This window comes from Mirounga angustirostris, unplaced genomic scaffold, assembly GCF_029215605.1.
Source record: "Mirounga angustirostris isolate CCGP_5_RB_7025 unplaced genomic scaffold, mMirAng1.0.hap1 SCAF_8, whole genome shotgun sequence".
NCBI classification, from domain to species: domain Eukaryota; kingdom Metazoa; phylum Chordata; class Mammalia; order Carnivora; family Phocidae; genus Mirounga; species Mirounga angustirostris.
Genome location: NW_026991716.1, coordinates 145,351,794 through 145,369,982, shown reverse-complemented (window position 1 = coordinate 145,369,982; position 18,189 = coordinate 145,351,794). Strand labels below are relative to the sequence as shown.

At 41.0% G+C, this 18,189-nt stretch overlaps 1 protein-coding gene across 4 annotated transcripts; it reads left to right on the top strand.

Moving 5' to 3' along the window:
- Positions 1-140: 140 nt before the first annotated feature.
- PHF10 (PHD finger protein 10) lies at positions 141-17,993 on the top strand. 4 transcript variants are annotated; one of them, XM_045865908.3, is made up of 12 exons: positions 141-283; positions 2,662-2,768; positions 4,867-4,997; positions 5,633-5,710; positions 6,637-6,770; positions 6,868-7,017; positions 7,639-7,748; positions 9,190-9,343; positions 11,598-11,753; positions 16,184-16,292; positions 16,574-16,762; positions 17,815-17,993. In XM_045865908.3, the coding sequence occupies exons 1-12, from the start codon at positions 197-199 to the stop codon at positions 17,898-17,900; spliced, it is 1,491 nt and encodes a 496-aa protein (XP_045721864.1). In that variant the 5' UTR covers positions 141-196; the 3' UTR covers positions 17,901-17,993. The 4 variants fall into 4 exon arrangements, with proteins under 4 accessions (XP_045721864.1, XP_045721863.1, XP_064454443.1 ...); XM_045865907.3 differs by having other exon boundaries at positions 5,627-5,710; XM_045865909.3 differs by lacking the exon at positions 141-283 and adding an exon at positions 438-662 and having other exon boundaries at positions 5,627-5,710.
- Positions 17,994-18,189: the final 196 nt, after the last annotated feature.

The following is an 18,189-nucleotide window of genomic DNA, read 5'->3' as shown; positions in this document are numbered from 1 at the left end:
GGCGGTGGCGGCGGCGCTGGCGGGCCGCGGGGCGCGCGGCGGCAGGGGCCGGCCCCCGGGCGGCGGGCGGGCGGAGGGGGCGGGGCCCGGGCGGCGGGCGGCCCGCGCGGCGGCGGCGGCGGCGGCGGCGGCGGCGGCGGCGGCCGGGACGAGGCGGCGGCGGCGGCGGCGGCGGCGGCGCGGGGCGCTCGGGCTGATGGCGGCGGCGGCCGGCCCCGGGACGGCGCTGTCCCCGCGGCCGTGCGACAGCGACCCGGCCACCCCCGGAGCGCCGTCCCCGAAGGTGAGGCGCGGCGCCCGGTGGGGCGGGGCGGGACGGGGCCGGGCCGAGCCGGAGGCCGCAGCCCGCTCGGCCGCCGCGGCCCGGCCCCTGAGGCGGCGGGGCGGCTCGGCCCCGCGGAGTGCGGGGCGGAGCGCGCGTCGCCGGGGTTCGGGGCGCGCCTGGCGGAAGCGGCTCCCGGGCTGCGGCGTCCCGGCCGCGAGCCGGAAACCGGCTCCGGAGGCTCCGCGGTGGCCGGCGTGACCGGCTCCTACCAGACAGCTGGCGCACGAGCTAGTGCGTGAACTTAGTTTGGTAACTAGACCAGCACGCGGCCCCGCAGGTTTTACTGCGAAACTCTCTTTGTGAATTGAAATGTTGTAGTCGGTGCGGTTTCCCGGAGGTAAGGGGACCGCGTGTTCAGCCGGAGGCGACTGGAGGGCCGCCAGCTGCGCGGCGCCGCGCGGGTGCGCGGTCGGGGGCTTGGGGCGGAAGGTGGGGCGCGGGGGAAGCGGCCGCGGGGGGCGCGCACCTGCGGCGCGGACTGCGGGCGGTCCCTAACGCTCCCCGCTCCGCCGCGCACCTGTGCGTGGAAGGGGCCGCAGGCGCGGGCTCCCTCGTGCTCCCGGTGCCCTGCCGAGCACTGCCTGTGAAACTCCGGTTTCCGCTTTTCTGGAGGACTTTGCATGTTTCACCTCTTTGGAGTGTTTCAGCTTCTTTTTTTTTTAATTTATTTGAGAGAGAGAGAGAGAGAGAAACAGCATGAGAGGGGAGAGGGTCAGAGGGAGAAGCAGGCTCCCCGCCGAGCCGGGAGCCCGATGCGGGACTCGATCCCGGGACTCCAGGATCGTGACCTGAGCCGAAGGCAGTCGCTCAACCGACTGAGCCACCCAGGCGCCCAGTGTTTCCACTTTTTAGCCAAGGGAAATATACTTAAATCGACGTAAAACTCCTTAACATGCTCAGTCGCAAGTAAAACAAAAAAATAAAATACGTGAATTTGCTTAAAGGGAGTTGTTCCTGAAATACTGAATATGAAATGTCTCAATTGTGAGTCTTACTGTTAAATGTAAATGTTTGGAGAATACATTTATTCTTCTCCATCTCATACCTGGTTGCCTTTCTTAAGAGGAATATACAGAGTTCTTTAATTGAATGATTATATTATACAGGAACTAAAAAAGGACAAAATGCCATATATTTTACTGTTTGGGAAAGAATCTGAGTAAATTCCTAGTAGCTGGAGCCATTTGAGACTTTCTGATTATCCTCACAGTTGTATTAACTTTTGTAGGGCCCTTAATTATTTGCTAGGCCTTGCTCTAAGTGCTTCCCATGTATTTAACTCGTTTAATCCTTGCATCAGCCACACCATCCAGGCGGTACTATCATCTCAATTTTACAGATAAGGAGAGGCTCCCACAGCTTCCCTCAGCTAGTGGAGGACAGTGCCCAGTAAGATCTAAGTCCAGTTTTGGCACGCATGACCAATATAACTTATTACCTCTTTGTATTCTTCCACAGGATTGCATTCTTTTTAATATGTAGCAAGAGCACCATGGTATTTAACAAAATTGTATTCATCTTACAAAGCTACATGTCCTTGATTTTTTTAAAAGTTATTTTTTGTAAGTCTTATAGTCATTAAGCCTTAGCTAATATGTGAATAAATCCATTTCCTAACATCTGATGCCTCATTCATGTTCTGAATGGAATGGTCCAACTTAGAGTCTTGATATTACTGTCTCATCACAGATAATGTTACCTAAAAATGCTTAAGCCTCTCCTCTTTTGGTGGAGATGTGTGTGTGTTGCTGTATAGATTGATAACTCTTATTAGGGAATATTCTCGTTAAATTTTTGCAATGTAAGAAAAAAATTAACAGGATTGGTAATGTGTGTTTAGTCCTTGTATGCCCTTTTTTCACGGAAATAGAAGTATATAAGAGCCCATTAGAATAGTTCTGTCAACCAGCTATGAGTTGAGTTAAACACTAAATGATCCATACATTTTTTTCCCTAGCTGAGGTAGGAGGGTTTGCTTTAATTTTAGAGTGTTGCAGCAATTTTATGTGTTTTTAATGCACAGGGCATTTTAACTGCAGTCGGTAAAAAAGCAAAAGTAGATTTAGATTTACAGGTTAATTAAAAATTTTCTTATTTTGATTGTACTGAAGATCACTTTTTTTTTTAGTTTTCTTCCAGGTCTTGCCATACCAAATTCTTGCCATGCCAAAACCAAATACCTGTTAATTATAATAGAAAGTTAACATTGTATAATCAATTGTCCTTAAAAAGCCTTTAAGTGGAGCCTTTTAGCAAGTCTGGGAAGATACATAATCATTCTTTCCTTATTTTTTTATTGTTTCTCTTCTTATTTTTCGAATTTTTTAAATGTATAGGATGATAATGAAGATAATTCAAATGATGGGACCCAACCATCCAAAAGGAGGCGAATGGGCTCAGGAGATAGCTCTAGGAGTTGTGAGACTTCAAGTCAAGATCTTGGGTACTGTCATTTCATTGCTTAATAGTAGTTTTTGTGGTATGTTTCTCTCCTCTGCGATACCTCCCTCCTCCCCGGCCCCTGCACTGGCAAAGGCAGTTACTAGATATTGTAGAATATTTTTGTCATGTTTTACATAGGACACCAACATTGCTTTTGTTACTCAGTGCAACTAAAACATGTTTTTATTGGATAAAATACACATATAAAATTCACCATTGTAGTGATGTTTGGGTGTGTCACTCAGTGGCACAGTTATGTCCGGTGTCCTTCAGCTGCCACCTGCACCCTTCTCTGTTGCTTCACCCCTGCACTGAAACGTCCTAGCCAGGAAGCAGTAACAGTTGCCGCTTCTCTCTTTCCCCAGCCCCTGGCAGCCACCATCCCCTTGCTGACATTTTGGATTTGCTTGTCCAGTGCACCTCGTGTAGATGGAATCATACAGTATTTGTCCTTTTATGTCTGGCTTCTTGGAAGTTCATCCATGTTGTAGCATGTGTCCGAATTTCCTTTCTCTTTAGGGCTAACTGAGCTCCGTTGCGTGGATAGACCACCTCTTGTTGGTCCTTTCACCCATGACGGACACTAGGGTTGTTTCCCACTTTGGGCTGTTGTGAACAGTGCTGCGGTGAACGTTGGTGTGTAAATATGTGTTCAATCCCTGTTTTCAGTCCCTTTGGGCGTATCCCTTGGAGAGGAGCAGCTGGATCGTAGAGTAGTTCTGTGTTTAGCACTTTGAGGACCTACCAAACTGCTTTCCCCAGCGGACACATCATTTTCTGTTCCTACCAGCAGTGCAGTTTCCTTTGCCATTGGTTATGTCCCGGTTGTTCTGATAAGAACCATCCTAAGAGAGGTGAGGTGGCATCTCACTCTCGGTTCCATTTGAATTTCCGTAGTGACCAGTGATGTTGACCATCCTGTCAGTGCTTATTTGTGAATCTTTGGGGGAAATGTCTATTCAGGTGTTTTTGCCATTTTTAAATTGGGTTGTTTGTTTTGTTGTTGTTGAGTAGTGGAGTTTTTTATGCATTCTGGATATTGATCCCTTATCAGATACAGGATCTGCAGTTCCTTCTTCCTATTCTGTGGGTTGCCTTTTCACTCTGTTGAACAGTCCTAAAATGCACAAAATTTTTAATTTTGCTGAAGTTGAAATTACCTATTTTTCTTTTGTTGCTCATGCTTTTGGTGTCATCTAGAACCCAATGCCAAATCTGAGATCAGGAAGAGTTACTCCTGTGTTTTTTTCTAAGAGTTTTCTGGTTTGGTTTTTGTACTGAGGTTGTTGATCTATTTTTGAATGTGATAGGAGGTAAGGGTCCAATTTCATACTTTTGCATTTGGATATCTAATTTCCCAGCACTATTTTTGAGAAAACTACTTTTTGTTTGTTACTTTTAATTGGATGCATAAAATAGTGTCACGTTCTTGCCTCTATTGTCCAGTGATGACTTTTAGAGGTTGAGTTGGCCAGGCCCAGAGATCTGTCGTTTGCTCTTCAGGATTGGGATTGGTCCACGGTACACTGGAACCATCAAACCAGGTCTGTTCTGTGCTTCTGGCCTGTGGAGTCTATGAGAACAAACAGTTATGGTTTATAGTTCAGCTCTTTGAGAAACACGTTTTTGGAGTTCTGCTTTCTTAGCTGTTTGACTCACTGAACAGCAGGTGGGAAACGAGTTGGTGACTTTGTACTTTGGGCGGATGAAATAGCAGTATGGGTGTGAAGCTCAAGAGAGGGAATTCAGAAAGAATATCACCACCGTTTTGTTTTGGCCTTATAGATCTCTTAACACTACAGAATTCCTTTATTGCTGACAGTTGTGAGTCTCGGTTCTTTGGGGTGTGTTCCAGTGTCCTGTTCTGTTTGGTATCACACGCTTGCTTCCTTTCCCTCTGCCTGTTTGTGATGTTCTTGGACGCACAAGACGGTAGGAACTTGTATGTATGGCAGAGTCAGAAGACTGAATGAGAATTTAAATAATTAAAGTAGTTCTCCAAATTCCTAAAAATGAAACTCCTCAAAAATAAATCCTTAAAAATGATTAAAGCTTAATAAAAGCCACATTTAAGGCATAATACATATTTCTGTGCTTAGCTTTAGCTACTATCCAGCAGAAAATTTGATAGAGTACAAATGGCCACCTGATGAAACAGGAGAATACTATATGCTTCAAGAACAAGTCAGTGAATATTTGGGTGTGACCTCCTTTAAACGGAAATATCCAGGTATTAAGTCTTAGTTTATGTAACAGATTAAATCTAACTTTTAACTAAATAGTAATTCTTTTTGATAGGTTATCAACTTCTGAATATTTGAGTATGGAATATTTGTAATGTACTGTATATTCTTCTGCCGGCTGATTTTCCTTTCTGCTGTCACCCAACGTTTCTCTCCACTCTCCGTTTGCTCTTATGCCTTATAAATGGACTTAAAAGCAGAATGTGGAAGGTGAATTTCCTGGGGAAAGTCTTAGAAAAAGTCATGTTATGGCCAAAAGCAGCAGGAGTTTGATTCTTTCCCATTGCTTGCTGGCCTGAGCGAGGGAGGCAGCTGCATGGGGCTGTGTCTCCATTTGAGAAAAGCTGTCTGTGCAACTAAGTTACTATTCTTGCTTTGGGTTATTCTGTTTTCAACTTTAATTTAGCTTTTATTCCTTGAATTTGTAAGATTGTTTGCGTGGTCTCTTTAGTAATCTTTGGAATATATAACACATAGTACTTTTTTAAGTCCATGAAGAATTTAACTTTTTAAAAAAATCTTAAGAAGGTTTTTAAGTTTTTAAAAGTTTTACAAATGCATAATGTTATAAATGTAAAAGACTATTTTTAATAGTCTTTTGTTCTTTTTTTTGGAGATTTAGAGCGACGAGATTTGTCCCATAAGGAGAAACTCTACCTGCGGGAGCTGAATGTCATCACAGAGACGCAGTGCACTCTAGGTAACAGAGGCTTTGAATGGGAATTCTGAAAGCTAGATGTTTATGAGGTGATATTGGATGGGTATTTGTCCTTTTTCCTAAGTATTTTACAAAATTAATGAGATAGATTGAATTATTTAAATGCTAAATTGTTTATTTTTGGTTTTTGTTAAAAGATAAAGGAGAATGACATAACAATATTTCACAGAAGTGTCCGTGTGTGTGGTGTGCCAAATTTGTATAGTAGTTTTAAAAAGTATTGTCTTTATCTCTTATAAGGCACATTTTGCTCTGTTTTTAGTTCTGTAGCCTTATCTCCATGCTTTGTTTCCAGTTTTTCTTTAATTAAACAATGCGCCGTGGCACTTTTTAACATAAAACCATGGGTGTTCATCACAACAGTTGATATGATCGGATGCTCTGAGTTTTGAAAATTGCCTGTGTGACTTGTATGTGCGTGCTGATGCTTCTCTTGGAATTTAAATGGACTCTTTGTAATATTTCTAGTGTATTGAATTTGAAGACTAAGTACTGCAATATATTGAAAAACTCTTGTTTTTGTCTAGTATCTTTCCTTAGTTGAGGATATTAGATTAAGGATAATCCTTAATCCTCAATGGCCTAAGTTAGTATGCATCATTATTTAGCCATTGTTTTTAGTAAAGGGAAAAATGTTTATAGTACATTGAATCTTAAAAAAAAATGTGGTTCAAAAATTGATTTGTTTTCCTTTGCAACTTTGATGAGCTTTTTTTAAAAAATTGTTTGACTTTATATTATGAATATTGTTTTTTATTATTTTCAAATATATTACAGTATTCTCCCTTGACTACTGGAAAATTTTAAATGTAGAGTAGATTAAAGGAAAAGCAAATTTTGAAAAGTAGTTTTGTTCACTTAGCCTTAAAAGAGCTTTTTTTTTTAACTATTTTTTTGGTCTAAAATAGGTTTAACAGCATTGCGCAGTGATGAAGTGATTGATTTAATGATAAAAGAATATCCAGCCAAACATGCTGAATATTCTGTTATTTTACAAGAAAAAGAACGTCAGCGAATTACAGATCATTATAAAGAGTATTCTGTAAGTATTGAGGTGATTGGCATCTCTTATTTGGTTTGGGGAGAATGACATTTTGTAAAGTTGTATGTGACTTCCAACTATAATATTTTTATTTCAGCAAATGCAACAACAGAATACTCAGAAGGTTGAAGCCAGCAAAGTGCCTGAGTACATTAAGAAAGCTGCCAAAAAAGCAGCTGAATTTAACAGCAACTTAAACCGGGAACGTATGGAAGAAAGAAGAGCTTATTTTGACTTGCAGACACACGTAGGGCTGCTTAACTTTATTAGTTCCTGAACCTCACTTTGTGCTTGTTAGGGTAGAGTGCTCAGCGCCTCCTTTATTTAGCCGTTGTTTTTTTTTTTTTTTTTCTGCTGGCAGTGTGTCCTTTTCTGCCCCAGAACTTAAGATATAATTTTTAACGATATGCCAGTAATACTCAGCTCACTTCTGTGTGTGTGTGTGTGTGTGTGTGTGTGTGAGGGAGGGAGGTGTCTTTTGCTCTGTAGTTGACTTTTGCTTGTCCCAAGGGTTGTTTTAAGAAATTTCCATCTTAATTCACTTGATACTCACAGTTGCCATATGAGGTTGAAGCTAGTATTCTTCTCATTTCATAGATGAGGATGCCGTATGTGTTGCCCAGGTCCCCTTGCTCGTCAGCGGTGGGCAGAAGCACGCTACGTTTCCCTCAGCACTGATGGCTGTGGCAAAGAGCCAGACACAGTCCCCATGTACAGCCAGAAACACCCTCCTGTCCCCTCGGGTTCTAGTTCCTAACGTCTCCTGTGTTTCTAGCCTTTGGCGGGGAGGAGCACAGTGGAGAACAAATCCTAAAACCTTGATTCCTAGCGTGGAATCAGTTTTGTATTTCTCTTCATGTTAACCCAGGTTATCCAGGTGCCTCAAGGGAAGTACAAAGTGTTACCGACAGAGCGAACCAAGGTCAGTTCTTACCCAGTGGCCCTCATCCCCGGACAGTTCCAGGAATATTACAAAAGGTATTCATTGGTTTTATGACCATTACTATTGGGTATTGCTGAGGGACTTGAGAGTCTGGCATACTTGCCTCCAAAGAGTTTGGCATGTGTCCGTATCCTCTCTGACTTCTGCGGCTCTGCACACAGAACAACCCCCTTCAGGCAGTGCTTGAACGTCTGCTGTCTGCTGACAAGGCCCAGGCTGCCTATCTCCCCGCCCCCCTGCTTGTGTTTCTGTGGGTAGGCGTCAGAGGTTCTAAAGCACCCCAGGCCTCAATCTCTACGTGTGTCACTTGAAAGCTTATTGGGAATGCAGACTCCTGGGCACAACCCAGACCTGCTCCCTCGGGAAGCACGGACTTATTCGGCAGAGGAGATGAAGGAAGGAGCAGAGAGGCTGCCGGGTGGCCACGGCCACCTGCTTGTTCCAGCCACATCGCCGGCCTGGCTGCTGCTTCCACGCAGGGTGGCAAGAGGGCTGCTTACCTCTGAGTCCCAGCCGGGATGTAACTGAAAACCAGGCTAACAGGGTCATTTTATTTGAAAATCTCAGCTTTTACTTCAGCCTTAAACCTTATGTTCTTGAGGAAAGAGACTGTTCTTTAAGGAATAGTATTTAAAATAGACCATAGGATCCTACTATTTGAAAGCCAAATTTAAATCATGGGTTAGCAGATTTTAATTTCACTTTTGGGTCAGCAAATTATTAAAAGTGACATGCCAGGGTACCAATCCCTTTGCTTTTTGCTGTCTTAGTTGAGGGAGATGCAGATCCAGTGCCCACTCCCAAACTCAGGTTTCAGGGTGTGGACAGGGTGTGACATGGGAGAGGGCTGGCCTGTGGCTGGGAATGGCCAGTGTCCTGTGGCGTGGATGCCATCTGATTCAGGGTCAGGGGCTGCTGATCTCTCATTTCAGACACAATAGATGATTGATTTGGTTTCTTAAACAATGTCATGGACCACGTGCTGCCGTGCATTGCAAGTGTCAATTGATAAAATCTTCACATCCGTCTGTGAGGTGGACGCATCATCATACTTATTGTGCATGTGAAGCAGCAGTGGACCCAGAAGCAGTGATAACTTAGGGAGTGAGGGGTGGGGCACTCAGGGGGCGTGGGTTTTGTGCACAGTCCTTAATTGCCACAGTTCCACTTTAGTCTGCTGACTTTTTTTTTTTTTTTCCTCTTTTTGGGTTGAAGATGAAGGAGAGAGACAAATCTTTTGATAATAAGAATCAAATGTGTATATTAAACTCATAGCCTGGTGCAAAAAATGTTTAGGCTTTTTATTTATTACTTTTCCTTACTTGATACAAAATGAAAACTTACTTGTTACATCTGTAATCATTTTCCAAAAGTACTTGGGGTTAATTGAGAAGATTAAGGCTATGTTTGAAGCTCATGGATTAGATCATTCATATTAATCAAAAGACAACTGACAGTCATCTCTCTGAACCTCAGGTACTCACCAGATGAGCTGCGGTATCTGCCGTTAAACACCGCACTTTATGAGCCCCCTCTGGATCCTGAGCTCCCGGCCCTAGACAGCGATGGCGATTCAGATGATGCCGAGGATGGTCAAGGCGATGAGAAACGGAAACATAAAGGCACTTCGGTAGGAACATTGATCTTTACTAGGAGGTGTCTCCTTCCCTTTGAGTTTTTGCTAATTGCTTTCCCAGATGTTGAATTGAACTTGTATCACCATCCTCTTTTTGAAAAAGGACAGTTGCATATAATTTCCTGAATGCTTTCATCAAGAATATTATTTATTGTGTGCATTGGTGTAGACAGGCTGTGGATGGCCTTTGGTAAGTTTTATTTTTAAAGTTGCCTTTAAAGTTATCACAGGCAGGTTAGGAAAGGGCACCGGACGTGAGTTTACAATCCTATATTGAACTGTCTTGGTTTTGGGAGCACATTAACTTGTGTTCCTATTGCTTAATTTTTTTTTTTTTTTTAATATTTTACTTATTTATTTGAGAGAGACAGATATAGCAACAGAGAGCACAAGCGGGGAGGAGAGGGAGAAGCAGGGTCCCCACTGAGCAGGGATTCCCCACACAGGGCTTGATCCCAGGACCTTGAGATCTGAGCCAAAGGCAGATGCTTCACTGACTGAGCCACCCAGGGGCCCATCCTATTGCTTAATTAATAATTTAGATTTCCTATAGGAAAATGTGAAGGTGACTGGTATGTTGTGCTATTAGGTAGGTTTTCTTGTATGACTTTTTTTTTTTTTTTTTTTAAGCAAAATGCAGTTGCATGACTGGGGAGTGTTGGTGTGCTTGGTGGAAGTGAAGGAGAACAAAACCACGATGTCAGAGGATTCTGATGTGATTTAGCGTGGTGCACTGAGCAGCCAGACTGAACCTGAGAATGTGCTACCATTCGATGTGCAGTAAATCTTTTGTCACCAGCACCTTCTAAAACATTTAATGATACATGTTACATAAACTAAGATGCTATTCAAGTATTAAAGGATGGTACCACTTTTCTCCTGTCTTACTGGCGAAAGGGTTGCGGTGGTGTGAACAGGGTGTGTTGACTTTCCCTCACTCTGCTTGTCAGTACAAATTAATCCAACATTTCAGGAGAGTATTTAACAGTAAAACCAAGATTTTTGACTTCCACAGAATTTGACCTAGCAAATATATTAGAATTTACCTGAAGGACAATAATTAGGACAAAAAATGGCCATTGGAGTGTTAACTGTATTTTTTTTATAATGGAAATTAGGAATAATTTTAATGTTCACAGTAAGTGATATATTACATTTACATGACAGAAATGAAATTCAAAGAATATTAAATGATGTGATAAAATGCACATAATACTTAAAACAATTGAAAAACACATGCATACACAGTGTAATCCAGTTGTGTGTGTGTGTGTGTGTGTGTTTTTAAGATCATGTTTAAGATTTATTTATATTAGAGGAGTCGGGGAGGGGCAGACGGAGAGGGAGAGAGAATCTTAGACTCTGCACTGAGCCTGGAGCCCGATGCGGGGCTCGATCTCACGACCCTGAGATCATGACCTCAGCGGAAACCAGGAGTCGATCACTTAACTGACTGAGTCACCCAGGTGCCCCACCCGTTTTGTGTTCTAAAAAAATGAGGGGTATGTGTAGATAGGTGTGTGTATGAATGTGTGAATGTGTGACTCTGGGTATTTATATGCAGACACACACCTGGAAAAAATTAAAAGGAGATGCATTTATGTTCCCAGTAGTTGTCTCAGAATGTTTATCAAAGTAGTTATGGATAACCTAATTTTTTCAGTTATTAATTTTCATAATTTATATGAACATAGCATTTTTATTTTAATTAGAAAATTTTAAATAAAAAAATGAAGAATTAAATATTCAGATATCGAACTCCTAAACTTTGAACATCTAAAATATGTCAGATACTGTCGTAAAGGCTCAGCGATACTGGTGCTTGCATGGAATACAAGTGAGTGCTTGAAGAACTCTAATGACATTTATTACTCAGTAAAAAATACCCACCCTTATTTAAGACAGTTTATTTTTTGAGCAGTTTTTTGTCTGAAACAAACAATGCCCCCCGTGACGCGGCACAATGGTGTCGAAGCACCGAAGCAGACAGTTCTGGTCGTGTTACGTCAGAGAACGGTGGATTAAGGTACTAGCTGGTGTAAATGGAATTAGCTCTATGATTTCATGTATTTATAGCACAGGTAGGTGATTTTTAACATGACTTCTTTTAGTCGGCACTGGAAAAAGTTTTCTTATATTTACAGTTATGTTTTTATTTTTACATTGATGGAACTTTAAAACTTTTTACAAATCACACTCAAGTCTGTGTGAATTCCAAGGGATCTTTGTTTGTGCTTTTGACCTCCAGGACAGCTCCTCCGGCAACGTGTCTGAAGGGGAAGGCCTTCCTGACAGCCAGGAGGAGCCTTTCCAGGGAAGACAGAGATCCAAGGACAAAGCTGCTACTCCAAGAAAAGATGTTTCCAAACGTTCTGTACTGTCCAAGTCAGTCCCTGGGTACAAGGTAGAAGAAAAAAGCCCCTGACTCCGCTTCCTTCCTGACCAGCCTCTCTCCCCGAGATAGTTTAACTTTGACTTTCAAAGTTGTGGAGCTCTGCCTGCTGCACTTCACTAGCTGTTCTGTGGTGTGTGCCCTCTGTCAGCTTCCTTCTTTTTTGCTTTATTTTCCTGGTGGCTTTTCTGTCACTCTTGCCTATGGTTCAGCTTCTGTTTTCTGTAGATGTACAATTTATAAGAAAATCTTTTTTTGTTTTTTAAACAATAACCAGGCAAGTATGGGTTTTTAAAAATTCATTTCATAGGCAGAACTTTATATTTTGTTTCTTTGGAGTAAAGATCCTAATTATCTGATATTTACAGTATCCTAGTATTTAGTATAGCTGAACATGCTAAGCTGTAAAGGATGGGTGGATAGACTCTTAGAATAAGCTGCCTCTCCTGGAGAAAGATCTGGGTTTAATCTAAAGATTATTCGATCCATTGGCCGAATTCAGCTAACTCTGCGATAGAAAATAGTAAAACCTGTTATTTACATTATGTGATTTTTAGCTTAACCTTGGCAAATAGCCTCTATGACTCTATGACCAGGATTTAAGCATTATTTAGTGATGTAATCTGGGTTATATATATATATATATATATATATATATATATACACTTGTGAACTTCTGGTCTGGCTCTTCTCAGAGTAAGGTAGTATGTTATCAGCAATATTATTGTTATCGTCCTCCCCTTCCGAGGGCTAGGTGAGAGGTGAGTAGCCCTATCCCTACATGATGGGGGTTTAGGAATGTCCTGGAGGGGGTGAAATCAGCCGCATCGTTTTATGTTCTGGATGGTGATAGTAAAATAGACCATTCATCTGGTCTGGAGTATATCTGAATATGCCTTTAACTGTGGTTATGAAGGTGTTTTGAAGGAACGTTTTAGAGTAAGGTGATGGAGCAGTTTTGCTGAATGGAATTGTTAAAAGCATCTTGTTGTGGGTCAGGACTGTGGTCACAGTGGACGATCTAGAGGAACAGGTGCACGCGGGCTGCCAGCCAGCTTCCCTTCCTCAGCCGGACCCTTCTAGCAATCTGCTTACCTTTCTTTTCCTGAAGTAAACAAAGCAACTTAACAAATTAGTGTTTAATTTAATCCGATTTACTCTGAAAACGCCATTACATAATCAGTTTAAAAATCCGTGTTTCTTCAGCCTATGGCAAGCAGGTCTTCGGCTTCGTTTGGCAGGGGTTGGCTTCAACAGGCTGCAGCTGTGTGTTTTTCGTACTTGTTTTTACAGATAGCTTACCTGGTTTTTTAAACTCAAGGTCTAAATTAACGCTTAATAACTGAAAGCAGATGAAGTCCAAAGACTAAGCCTCGGACAGCTAGCCGGGGTGTGGTGCCAAGTGTGCTGCCTCCGGGGGGAGTCGCCGTTCAGAGCACAGTGTCAGCATTAAGGAGACCTTTCCTAATAAGCCTGCATTCGTCGTGGGTTCAGAGGAGCGGACGGTGACGCAGATGTTTTAATAGAGGCCGAAAATGAATTATTCCACAGTATCGTTGATCTAATCTAGAGGAAATCCTATAGATTGACCTGAATTGGTATTACTCAAGGGAGCGTAATATGCAAAGTACACATTTTATAATTTCTGTGAACATTTTTAGTACCTAAAAATGTTTCAGGTATTTCAAAGTTTGGAACAACCGGTATCTAGACTTAATACATTAATGTGAACATGTTTATTAAAAGTAACCTCTGTATGAAAAATATTAATAAGCCAAGATGTGCCTAAATATTAGGGTACTTCAAGCTGAAGGTCATATATATAAATATGTTGGAGTTAAGAAAAGTGATGACGTATCTGATGTCTTGCTTAATAAGATTCACTAGTGCTTGCCCTTAATTTGTAGGACAGTATTGTTTAGGTTACATTAACCTGCAATTAAAGCATAATTGTTAGGATTCAGGCCTACGTGACAAGTTTATAATTAAAATCTATACTATATTAGTGCTACCGTGAAAGTCTCACTTATCTTTGGTTGTTTCTCAAGCAGGAAAGTCAGTGTATTGTGAGCCTTTTATTTGAGATGCTGAGAACCATTAGGATGAGTATTTTAATTTTCTTATCAATAGTGAAACTTTGATGTTGTTGCACTTACTAGAAGTAGAACTGACTGTCAGACATAGGGTTCTGTTCCATCAGTGTTCGTGGGAGTTCTGCACACTGTTCCTTCCTCCTCCATCAGAGGAGTCTCCTTCAGAGACTAGTTTCCCAACTGGCAGTCCTGGGTGTGAGCAGGGTGGCTTCTCAGAGAGCTCAGAGTGCTTGAGTGAACAAAGAATTGCCATAGGAAATGCTACAAAGCTCTGTCTCTCTCTCTTTCTCTCTCTCTCCTCCACCCCGTCACTCCCTCTTTTCATCAAGATGAAGACTATTGGGTAAGAAACATTTTAAATGGCTTAACAAAATATTATGATTTTAAGCTTAGAAGTAAACCTAGAATTTTCTTGGTGTCCCTTTTTTTATCATAGGTGTTTAATGTATATTTTAATGGCTGTAGAACTTGAATTGCTCTAGAATGTGAATGACGAGCCTTGTGTTTGATTCCTTTTTGACTTTTGTAAAGGGTTTCCTATGAGGAGTTCTTTTAGAATTTAATACTATGTAGTTACTTCCCTGACTTTAGTGAAAGATACTCGAATACTTGGTATATGCCAGTATCTAACTTCGACTACAAGTATTAAATAAGTCTTCTACGTTCAGTGCAGGTGCCGTAACCAAGAGTTCTTATTTGGTGTATTGAGAGGTAGCTTTCTGCTGTATATTATAGCAGTTACAGATGTGGTCATCACTGGATCAGAACTCGGATCATAGAAGTGCACTTCTAGCTCTTTTGTATTTAGGTGTAGGAAGCACAGTGAGAACCTCCTGCTTAGAACGTAGCAGCAACAACGGAGGGTAACTGCACTGCAAGATGCACACGGTGTGAGCCTTGACACTATCCTTTTGTTGGGGGAGCAGGGTATGCAGATACACAGGAGATGTAGAATAGTGAACGGTAAAGCTTTATATGTATGTTTTAACTTCCATGGTATTTATTATTTTGTAGAGACATTTGTGATTGTTTAGAGTTACTGTTATTATATTTATGTATAAGGTTGACTTTTTTTTTTAAATAAATAAGCCAAAAATTATTTTTGAATGCCTCTGTCATCTTTTGCAAAGAAAGACAATTTAAGACATACAAAATTTAAAGAATTAAGAACAAATTGTTTAGGCCTAACAGGTTTTGAAGGTGGCAGTGAGACATTTCAAAGCTGGAATGCTATATACAAAGTTGGGAGTTTCCTTTAGGCTCCTCTTTGGGTTAGTAACTTAGGAGAGGGAAATAGAGGATGTATTTGGCTGGGTTGGAATAAAACAGAAATACCACAATCCTGCTGAAGAGAATCTCCCCGCAGGTCATGTATACACGTACGCCCCTGGCCCATCTCCTACTTGGCCCATGCTTGCTCTTCTTTTTCTGCCACCATTACTTACGTATTCAAGTAGCATGAATGAACATCATCTTATTATGGTCAAAGCTGTGATGTTTGTATGTTCTCCCTCCCCTGATAATCGTAGGTGCTGTGAATCTTTTCTTCTTTGTCCTTTTCCATGTGTTGCTAAGTGTTTTTTAAAGCCCAAATACTTTCATTGGATTGAGCAAGGCTTTAATCTGAAAAATGAATGGTACTCAAGAATATGAGGGTGTCTATAATTTTTTAAGTGATGATTTTTTTTTTGCTCGTCTGAAAACTTACTTTCCTCTTCTATGTTTTGTATCTCTTATGGAATGCTTTTCCCCTAAGCACAGGCTCTTTTATTATTAGATATGCAAAGGGAATAATAGCTTGGTTTCCAGAAACAATTATGCACATGACAATGTATGGATGAGACATCTTTCAATTAAAAATGTTAAAACATATTGATTCTTGTAACTTGGATTTTATAGATCTGTTTTTACAACTTTGGAAAATAATCGGTTTTTAAACAAAACCAGTATATAAGCTGCTTAACACGGAGCCTTCCATTTTTCAGTAAGCCTGACTAGACATGTGATGGTCATTCGGTACTTGGATTTTCTCTTCCAGTTAATAGTGCAATTTGACATTGTAGTCTTCCCTTCCAGTTCGTTATACAGACCTTACTGTGCACGTAGGGAGTGTAGAATGCTACACTTAATCCTGACATGAGATCACGCTGTTGACAGAATTTTTAAACAAAATCTAAGGCTTTAGTCAGTAGGCCATCATATGTTGAAAGCTGGCTTTCTCAAGTGAGGTCTTTCAAAAAGGTCCTCATGAGCAAGTTACCAAAAGTAAAGATAAGGCAGTAACAATTCCTTATGAACCCATAGTAAGTTCTTCTGGCATGAATTTATAGCCCTCTTCTACCCTTCCAGCCAAAGGTCATTCCAAATGCTCTATGTGGAATTTGTCTGAAGGGTAAGGAGTCCAACAAGAAAGGGAAGGCTGAATCACTTATACACTGCTCCCAGTGTGAGAACAGTGGTAAGTACTAACGTGTCTTCTTAACATTTTAACCGCCCTATTTGCCTCAAAAACGAGGCGTTTTCGTTGTCAGACCTGAATCAAAGAATCACCTCATATATAGGGTAACGTGTGAGGCATAGAAAAGCAGCCCATGTATTTTCCTCTACTTCTTGTATTTTCATTTCTTTGGTGATTAAACACTGTAGCCATTCTCGAGAACTCCAAGCAAACTAGCATTTTATTATGCCATATTAAGTTCAAACTTCTGTTGTGAAATACTAATGCTGGTTTTGGTTTAGGCCATCCTTCTTGCCTGGATATGACCATGGAGCTTGTTTCTATGATTAAGACCTACCCATGGCAGTGTATGGAATGTAAAACTTGCATTATATGTGGACAACCCCACCACGAAGAAGAAATGATGTTCTGTGATGTGTGTGACAGAGGTTATCATACTTTTTGTGTGGGCCTTGGTGCTATTCCATCAGGTAAAGACTGAAAAAAAGGAGGAACATGATCTTTGAGTGGAGGGACTCTCCTAGCCTTTTTTTTAAAGGCTCTGCATAAACACCTTAAGGATCCTTCTGTTCATAAGAAGTGACCAAAGCTGTGATTATCCAGATAACATCCGCCTGCTTTTCATCCCTAGGTAATCCAACTAAAGGACAAATGGGATGTCAGAGTGCCCCATCCAAGTATTGGAAGTAGAGTTCAATGTAGAGTGAACTCATGTCTTCCTACTGAAAAACTAAAGCAAGAGCATCAATTTGTTTCAAAGCCTTGATTTTATTTTTATATCATCTATTCAGAAACTTAACAAAAATGACTGCTATGCCTTTATAAATATTAAACCAGATTTCTATAAAATGAGGCAGCATGACAATTCCAGGTAACTTTGGAATGAACACAGAGTTGAAGAATAAATCACAGTACTTGGACTAAAATATTACACATAATTGTGTAAATCTGAACTTATTTGCATAGTTAACACTGTATAATACTTTTATAAAATATATGCCAAGAACTAAGTTTCCTGGGAATCATTAAGAAGCAGGCAACTTGAAGTTCTGTAGTTAATTCAGATGGAGTACATGGCACAGTTTATCACTGATCAGTTTTAAATGCTGTGTCTGGTACACCAGGCCTTGGGAGCTGCCACTGAGCAGCAGAGAAAAGGGCTGGAAAATAAGCCAAGCCCTCTAACAGGTTTTATATGAGGTTTGCAGTATTGAACTCTGCAAGTAGGATAGTGTTTAGGTTTCAGAAAGGACTGTAATAATTTTTTAAAATCCGTATCATTGTATAGAATCGCTCCTCCCACCCCACCCCCCATTGGTACTGAATTTCATATGGTATTGATTACACTGATGAAGGGAAGTTTACATTTTTCTCCTTAAGAAACTCATTAGTGTCCTACACATCACAAATCCACAGAAAAGTATCATTAGCGATAGCTAAGGAAGGAGAGCCAAATGGGTTTAAAATTCAGTCCTAAAGAATTAAATTTCGTACTATTATTAACTAACAATTTTTCTCCTAGGTCGCTGGATTTGTGACTGTTGTCAGCGAGCCCCCCCAACACCCAGGAAAGTGGGCAGAAGGGGGAAAAACAGCAAAGAGGGATAAAATATGGATTTAAATGAAATATTTGGTGCCAACTTATTTACATTCTCAATTTTATGCCAATAAAAGATTCTGAAATTAACTATGTGCTTAAAATCTGCAAGTTGATTTATTTGTTATAAGCCACTTTTACCCTTGAAACCAATTACAAGTAGAGAAATAACAGTTCATTTTCCAAAAGTTTCTTTTAATCTCTTAGTACTTTGGCTCTATCCAGAAATTCAGTTGGAAATATTAGGCAGTTTAATTGAAATACTCAACTATTTCTCCATTGACCTGAAAGTGACTAGTA

Bases quoted from the DNA above. Each gene is read 5' to 3' on its own strand.
- PHF10 (XM_045865907.3), top strand. From the start codon at position 197: ATGGCGGCGGCGGCCGGCCCCGGGACGGCGCTGTCCCCGCGGCCGTGC. The intron at 6,771-6,867 runs GTAAGTATTGAG...TTTTTATTTCAG, and splicing joins ATCATTATAAAGAGTATTCT to CAAATGCAACAACAGAATAC. The intron at 11,754-16,183 runs GTAGAAGAAAAA...CTACCCTTCCAG, and splicing joins AGTCAGTCCCTGGGTACAAG to CCAAAGGTCATTCCAAATGC.